The following is a 9,193-nucleotide window of genomic DNA, read 5'->3' as shown; positions in this document are numbered from 1 at the left end:
AGATGCGTATACACTTACAAATATTATAAATGTGAAAGTGTGTTTGTTTGTTACCTTATAGTGCATTAACGGCTTGATTGTTGTAGATTTAAAAAAAAAATTAAAAGTGTTTGTAAATAAATCTATTTGAATTTGGTGAAGGATTTTTTTTATGCAACTTAGAATGGCAAACAAGCTGACGGCCCACCTGATGGAAAGTGGTAACAGTCGCCTATAGACATGAGCAGTACTATGGACATAACAGAGTATACTGTTTCGCCCATGATACCCCCCATGCGTTGCCATTCCTGAGGATTCAGGTGTTATTCCTCTGTACCCTGTAAATTCACGCCATATCCCACCCTTCAAACCGAAACACAGCCATGCAAACACAACTGCTTCACGGTAGAAACACGAATAGGACAGAGGTACCCAAGCAATCGACTTTTGTACAAAGTCTCCTTCTGGTAATCCCTGCACTAACGGTATGCACTGACGGGGCACCAGTGAGAGATGATAGGTGAGGATGAAAGCAGATCAGTAAGCCCATCGTGATAATTTGTGTGCTGTAAGGTAATGCAAATAAATTATCTATCTATCTATAATCCTATCATCATCGTTCTTAAGAGCCGTTAACTGTCTATCACTACTGAACATAGCCTCCCCCATAATGGAGGGTTTTTTAATGGGTACAAATGGCATGGTAACCCCGCCTGCGCTATTGGTATACACTGGCAGGGTACCAGTGAGGGGTGATAGATGAGGATGATATATATATATATATAATATATCAAATTCTCGTGTCGCGGTGTTTGTTACCAAACTCCTCCGAAACGGCTTTACCGATTTTTATGAAATTTTGTGTGCATATCGGGTAGGTCTGAGAATCGGCCAACATCTATTTTTCATACAATATAGTTAATATACGATGATAAGGATGACCTACCTCTAAATATTTTTTGAAAATTTTTTTTTTTTATTTATTATGATTTAGCATTGAAAATTACATATAACCTAAATTTTTTACCCTTTTACGATCAATCCCTGTTTTTTAATTGCGATTTTTATACTCCGCAATAGGGTTGCAAGATGGCAATTGAATATAATAATTGTAGTACGATAAATGTTCATGTATAGTTCTCGAAATAATGTATATAGTAAAACAACGTTTGCCGAGTCAGCTAGTATAGGTATTATATTTCTCTTTTGAATAGTGGGCGTGGTCCAAGCATATTCTAAGTTCCAAGTTCAGTTCACAGTAATACTGTTCACTCGCATGATAAACACATAACGGCCTTTTGTTCTCCAATATTAACGTTATTGCCAGAAGCTTTCATTGTTGCCTTATAATTTATGCCTCGTTTTATATGATACTATAGACCCGCCCCGGCTTCGCACGGCTTCAATGCTGACACTAAATAACGCTGCCGGCCCATTAGAAATCTTTAAAATTATCAATGTTCCACTACAATATTATGCATATATTATACATATAAACCTTCCTCTTGAATCACTCTATCTATTAAAAGGAACCGCATCAAAATCTGTTGCGTAGTTTTAAAGATCTAAGCATACGTAGGAACAGACAGCGGGAAGCTACTTTGTTTTATACTATGTAGTAACTAGGGATACGCCCCGGTTTTGCACTGGTAGATAAATAACTGGTAGACAAATTAATACTTTATATTAGGTTTAAAAGGCAACTTTAAGACACCTTGGTTTTTTTTTGTATCAGCCTCTAACTCTTCACTGCTGAACATAAGCCTCCCCATTGGGGGGTTTTGCCAGTAGTTGTCATGCTTGGCAGACGTATTGGAAACCACAGTTTGGCTTTTGGTGATGTTTTAGAAGGGACGCTGCTTCTCATCTCTCTCCCTTCCCTTAGTCGCCTCTTACAGTACCCATGGGAAAGTAAGGGGTGGTCTGTTCTATGCCAGGACTACAGGGCTTTATTCATTTACTGTTTAAATCTATTTATTAATGTATTTTATTTAAATTCAGTTGAAATTTGTGTTTTGCGGAGCAAAATATTGCTACTGGTTTACAGTCAAATTTATTTATTTATAGCAAGGCAACAGATTACAAATTAATACATTTATAAAATAAATATTACATAAAACGGCATTAAATTTGCACCCCAATAACTGCTCTGCATTACATTCCATATTATATACATTAAAAGAATGACGGCTATAAATTTAAAGTAACAAATTGGCAGCTTTAATGTAACATTGCAAGGATTGTTGGAAAATATCAAGCTCCTTGCATACGTTGTTATATTTTCTGCACATGGATTGTGATACGATACATTATTATTACAAATCGGTATATAAAATAATTTTTATATTCTTTTATTATTTGTACGAAATGAAACAAGGCTCAACAATGTGCTAAATCAAAATACAGTATAGTCAAAATCCTCTTTTTAAACCCAATTTCATATAGAATCAACGTTCACCGTAAATTGGAATCTCGCATCGATATTTCCATCCATGAGACACCATAATCAAAATGTCCTGCAATCACCCTTATTTCAAATGACTGCCTATATGAAAAGCAAACGTTGAAAACCAATACATTTCCAACTCTCCGCACTTGTATTAAGGTTTAGATTAATAATTGGACCGTGAAAATGCACTATCAAATGCAATACGTGCATGAAATGAGTGTTTCGATTTTTTCCTCTCCAATGTTAGAACTGCGTTTAGATATAACTGAATCCTTGTCGATGTTTGTTTAATATTAGTTTTCCATACTTTAAATATTCAATCGTGTCGATTGAATAATATTGGTTAGTTGATTGAAATTAGACTACCATGTAGTATAGTATAGTATTATGTAGTACAGTAACTACAATTGTAGCAGTTATTTCAATTTCAAAACTTTGGTTTTTAAATCAGTAGTTTACATAGTTGATAATATTTCTATGGGACCAATTTGTAAGTATATTCTCTATTTACAACTAACAAACATAAATAAAATATGATTGAATTGTAAATTTCTATTTTTTGAAGTCTTTTGAATACATAAGTTAACAACATGACAATTTAAAATTAACTATGCACTAAATAATTTTTATCTATCTTTCAAGTTCTCAATCTTATACCGTAGATAAAATTATTATTGTAACCCAACTACTCGTTACTATTCCAAATCTATGCCTCGAACAATAAATGACAAACAAAACGTCATATCGATAAATGCCTTCAAAATTATAGTAAACAGCCACAAATATAAAATATAAATTAACACAATGAACCCTCTAGAAACTGCACATATCAACAACGATGATGATGAAGAAGATGATGAGATATTCAAATCTGAAGATGAAATGAAGCGATCTCTGTCACGGTTTTGCTACGGTGATCTATGCGTCATAGGAACAATATGGATTAGGACTTTAAAATTTTTGTTGGTTGGTGCAAACATGAGTCTGATACCCGTAGTCAAAGCTGCCAAACCTCCAGATTGTCCGAAACGTCCGCCACCAATGAAGTCTAAAGATTTACCGATATACAAAAGTCCGCATTACGAATATAAAGATCACATAGCTCAGAAAAGCAGATGTCCAGAAGCCAACGACAAATTGTTTCACAAATTTCTCCTTCCACACGTCACTTGCTATCGAAGAAGCATTCAACGACAGGCGTGCGATGCAAGATGCTCGATAGGAAAGACTTACAACGATATATACTGTTCTATAAACACTTCTGCGAAAGACTTTAAGACATTTATGCGGAGTCGAGAAAATTTGCAATTAAGACAAACCGTCCTTGCAACTACCACGGCAACAGGTTATTTTATAGGATCTGGAAGAGGTATCCCTCGCCGAATCTTCTTCGCTGGCCTCGGTGCTTTAGCTGGAGGATCTCTGTGTTTCCCAAAAGAAACAGATGAAGCATTCAGGAATTTTCTGTACCATTCTGCTAAGACTTTGATAGCCGCTTATAATTTCTACTGTAATAAAAGCTTTGCCTTGAAAGAAAGGATTCCCTGCAAAGACGATATGCCTACACCTTCGAAGCCAAGGGAACAACAGTGTCCTGAAAAGAAATGAAAGAAAAAAATATTAGAAATCAAGTAATAATTCAATCGGTAAACTCCAATTTAAAATGTGACAAGTAAGTATATGACGAAATAAAATAAATATGAAGAAACATTTATCTTTCATTAAATTCTTCTATAATACACCTTCCTATGCGATTTGTAATGGCATAAAATACCCAATCTAGCAACACTGTCAACAGGAAACTGTTAGCGGATTATCACTGACCTCTCTCGTGTTTGAAGTCAGCAAGTGACCCAATAGAGACATGTATTTACACTAGATAGAGATGTGAATACATTATTGCGTGACGTCATATCGTTTATTGAGCCAGTTTTTAACAGAAATATTCAATTGTCAATCTTATATCATAGCATTAAAGTCTACCAATAAATTCAGCGTTATTTTTTCAAAACTAGCTTCGCTTTATTGCCGGCCAGTTTTAAATTGTTGTCTTACGACTTTTCCTTAGATCGTTGCGACGCAGTTTTTGTTGACAATTTGTGTAGTATTCAAATTTCAGCTCTATTACCGAGCGTTAAGATTGCACTAATGTTACTAAAACATATTTTTTATTACATCTCAAAGAGTTCACACTTGATTTTTTATTTTTTTATTTATGACCACGCGCGCGGCTTCTTGTCGCGTAATGGCGGTGTTTTTTTTTTTTTTATTTTGAGAACATGTCATAGGTCGTGGGTAACTTTACATTATTCTTTACACTAAGTTTTTGAATGGCTGTGATTCATGTATTTGTTGTGTTTGTTCTTAGTAAAACAATAATATGTAAATATCTTACTGGTAAACCACATGATTCATTGAATATGTCACGTATGTTCTGAAATTAGTCACAGCTTTAAGTCTTAGTCTAAGGTCATATGGCATACCTACTAATAATACTATTTATTTTATTTTAATCTTAGATTATGTAGATACAGTGTCTCCATACAAATGCTTTAAGAAAGCGGGTCAAGTTTTTCATACAATTTTGCGTGACAAATAGTTATAAGTGGTTCCTTTATAACTTTTATATTTATTTCATAATTTTTGCATCTTTTTGATGCGTAAAAACTCATTATGTTTATTAAGTTATTAAATATAAATACGTCAAAATGCATTATGTATATAGAACACTGATAAAAAAACGAGTCAGCTAATTTGATAATTAGCTGATGAAAAGTTGACCCGTTTTTAAGACTCGATGCTCTCTCTACATCATCATCATCATCATTTGGGGTCGGCGTAATATGGTTTTATCCATATTACTACTTTGTTATTTTATTACTACTTTATTATTTACTTTATTATTATTATTACTTGGTGGTTTCTGTCACTTACGGTTTGGAGGAAAGGATTAAGGAAAAAAGGTAGGGAACGTTGGAAATGCATAAAGGAAATCAGTAAAAGAGAGGAATAAGGGACTTATGTGGGAAAGGAAAGGGGGGAGACTGCAGTTGCGAAAAAGACTGGGACACTGCAGCGGCTCGGGAGGCCGGGGTCGCATACCCGTATGCCCTTATTCTAGAATCGGAAAGATTTCTATGTAATTCTCTCTATATAATCTACATAAAGTTTTAATATATAAAAACATGTTACAGTGTCAGTCCATACTAATCTCCGAAGCCGATCAATCGATTTTAAAGAAATTTTCAATCGTCGTTTAAAAATCAAGAGTTTCTCGATTCGGTTGTATTTTAATGAATGAATGAATGAGTATACTTTATTTGCATTATACAATATAGGGAATAAGCAAGACAATTTACAAACACAACGATACAATTGTATAAGTACAGTGAGGCGGTCTTATTGCTGAGAGCAATCTTTTCGAGACAACCTTAAGGTAATGGACTAATTGTTGCACAAGTAAGTATGTTAGTACTGTATAATTAAAAAAGCATCTTTTACAAATTAAAATGTTGGTTACTTCATAACTACGTCATTTATAAACCGATTGAGAAAAATTTTTTGTTATCTATATAAAGGATATACTCCGAAGGACCAAAATCTTCTGAATAGTTCGAGAAGAATGTTAATTTGTCTCCGCAGGTTATTAGGTGAATAATATTACTTGGGAAATTTATAAAATAAAACCACCTATTAATCCTGTTTCTCCCTTACGGAGCCATTTTTATTAATACTTTTTTATTTTAATAGTTTTTTTTTTGCAATAATAATGTAAAGGAATAAATTCTATGTTTCGATGATCGAAACAATACTTACAGATTAGTCCTAAAGAAATTTTATCAAAATCGAACTGAGAGTTTAGTTTTTAAATCAAAATAACAGGTTTTTTCACAATTGAAGACGGTGTTTTTTTTTTTTGGAAAACAAACTTTAGTTATATAAATAATTTGTATTTATATTGTTTGCTTCAGTTTGAGTGATAGCATTTTTTATTTTATGTTGATAAATAAAAACCGCTAAATTGTGAGTTGTTCTCAGTCGCCGAGGATTCCGTACATAAAAATAATCACTTATAAATGACTGAAGGAATTTGAAAGTAGTACATGAATATGTTATAGCCTTGTTTAACACATATAATTTAATAAATTGGAATATAATATATTTGTTCACATGTTTTAAGAGGGACATCCATAGCCCTCCCTTAGTAGCCTTTTACGACATCCACAGGAAAGAAAGGAAGTGGCATATTCCATGCCAGAATATATAGCTAGTAAATGAATATGTTATAATATATTGACGCACCTTTTTTTATAATATTAGTAAGCGATAAGACTGCCTTTTTGTACCTTTATGTATATATATTATTATTATTGTTGTATATATAATCTGTACTTTACGCTACTGTATTTCACCTGAAGTGCTTTTTTTTTATACAAGTCAGAATGGCAAACAAGCTAACGGCCCACCTGATGGAAAGTGGTAACTAATTGCCTATTGTATAACAGAGTTTACTTTATATATCCATTCCTGAGGACTAAGGTGTTATTCCTCTGTACCCAGTAAATATACGCCATATCCCACCTTTCAAATCGAAACACAGCCATGATTATTGAAACACGAATGAATAAAATCATTTTGTACAAAGTTTCCTCTGGTGAGTGTTAATATTTTATTTTGATGTTTGTGGTCGAATAAAGACTTAAATAAATAAAATATATAGTATGATAATAAAATGTAATTTAAATCCGAATCCCGTACTAAAACCCAACAGTTTTAATATAGAAATTCCGTTTTAAATGTTAGCGACAGATTTGCTCGCCCAATCATAAATCGTCGTTATTAAGTGCACGCATTTAACTGCGGATCCCTAAAAATAGCGGCCACGGACCGCATTAAACTAACTCGCGATTAACGCCGTTAAACTGCAGATTAAAATTTACAGCGCAGTACTAAGGTCGAAGTTAAATTTAACAAGCTTAATTTTTTTTAATGTGAAACAATCGCTCCGAATTAGATGCTTAATGGAAATGGCGGTAAATTTTCATTTAATTTAAAGATGTTGCGGTTTAAGATACTGCCCCATATTGTGATAGTTGCTGGTTCGAATCCCGTACAATACAAATTTTTGTTTTCATAAGGATGTTTGTTTGTATCGTTGTATTGTTAATAATTTGCACGCCGACATAGAGGCAGACTGTATATGAGAAATGTAAACCTCTTTCATCGAAAACTACGTACATTCTAGCAAAATAATTTCATTTCATTTCATTTCGGTCTATGTAGATATTATGTATATATTTTGAATTGTTTTTTTTTTCATTTACAATTTGAACTATTTTCTACCAACTTAAAAAAAGGGATAGATTCTTATTTCGGTTCTATTTTAAAACCGACTTCAAAACATAGAGGTTTTCAATTCGGTTCTAATATTTGTGTTTTTTTTTATGATACCTCATAACTCATTTATTGATAAACACTTTTAGTAAATACACTGATTTGGGTATTTTGTTATCTGAAAGTATATATTTAATATATATAATATATAAATTTGATCGATTAAGTATTTTAGTTTTTAGACAAATGAAGTCGGTGTTTCTTTGTGAAATAAATACTAAATAATTATCTACGTTAATCATAATGGTGTATCACGAATAGGTAGACCAAGACACGAACAAAGAGTAGTCTAATATGTATATATATGGGGGGAAAGGGATTGTTAGTAATGGAGACTAAGAATCCCATTGCTAGCAATATACCCAACCAGGTCGCCCTCCTCGCGGTTCCCCCTGGAAACTATCATGATAAATTCCTGATGAATTTATCATGATGGGCTGACTGACTTGTTTTCATTTTCATTGATCACCCTTCACTGGTGCCCCGTCAGCGTATCCCGTTAGTGCAGGCGGGGTTACCATACCATTTTCATCCAATAAAAAAAAAATTTTATATAAAAAATAATTAAAATTGTATTTCCGACTGTAAAAACCGATATCAATTGCGGCAAAACCTGTTATTTTGATTTAAAAACTAAACTGCTGAACCGATTTTGATACAATTTCTAAGGGACCAATCTGTAAGTATATCACTTCACATAAAAAAAATAATTTACCAAATCGGTTCACAACTTCTGGAGATATGAAGTAACAAACATAAAAAAAATACAACCGAATTGAGAACCTCCTTTTTTTGAAGTCGGTTAAAAAATCATGTTATTCATCGGTACGTTTTATTCGTTATGAAATCAAAACAGGACCGACAACTGTTCAATAATAATTATGTCAAAATTGTATGTTTTTTGTGAAGCGAAATTCACTTTTTTTTTTTTTTATACAACTTAGAATGGCAAACAGCCCACCTGATTGAAAGTGGTAACCGTCGCCTATAGACATGAGCAGTACCATGGATATAACAGAGTATACTGTTTCGCCTATGATACCCCCCATGCGTTGCCATTCCTGAGAACTCAGGTGTTATTCCTCTGTACCCAGTAAATTCACGCCATATCCCACCCTTCAAACCGAAACACAGCCGTGCAAACACAACTGCTTCACGGTTGAATCACGAATGGGACAGAGGTACTTATTTGTCATAAAATATAAGAACAAAGTTGCCATTCACCTCTGCCGGCCCCAAAGATAAAGGTGTGAATATTAGAGGCACTAATGATCCCATACATCACAGTCTTTTGTTATCGAAATAAATATGTCCCAAGTCGAAATACTTTTAAGATAAATACCAACTTTAGAAATTGGAAATACGCATTTA

General features: G+C 33.4%; 1 protein-coding gene across 1 annotated transcript; it reads left to right on the top strand.

Annotated features, from left to right (window-relative positions):
• Positions 1-3,176: 3,176 nt before the first annotated feature.
• Positions 3,177-4,156, top strand: LOC113510342 (uncharacterized). Its single transcript, XM_026893829.3, has one exon. The coding sequence runs from the start codon at positions 3,233-3,235 to the stop codon at positions 4,034-4,036; it is 804 nt and encodes a 267-aa protein (XP_026749630.2). The 5' UTR covers positions 3,177-3,232; the 3' UTR covers positions 4,037-4,156.
• The last annotated feature ends 5,037 nt before the right edge of the window (positions 4,157-9,193 follow it).

The sequence above is a fragment of the Galleria mellonella genome, unplaced genomic scaffold (assembly GCF_026898425.1).
Source record: "Galleria mellonella isolate WM207_F2 unplaced genomic scaffold, CSIRO_AGI_GalMel_v1 utg1789, whole genome shotgun sequence".
NCBI lineage: Eukaryota > Metazoa > Arthropoda > Insecta > Lepidoptera > Pyralidae > Galleria > Galleria mellonella.
Note: the sequence above shows the minus strand (reverse complement) of the source record. Positions and strands in the feature narration are given on the sequence as shown.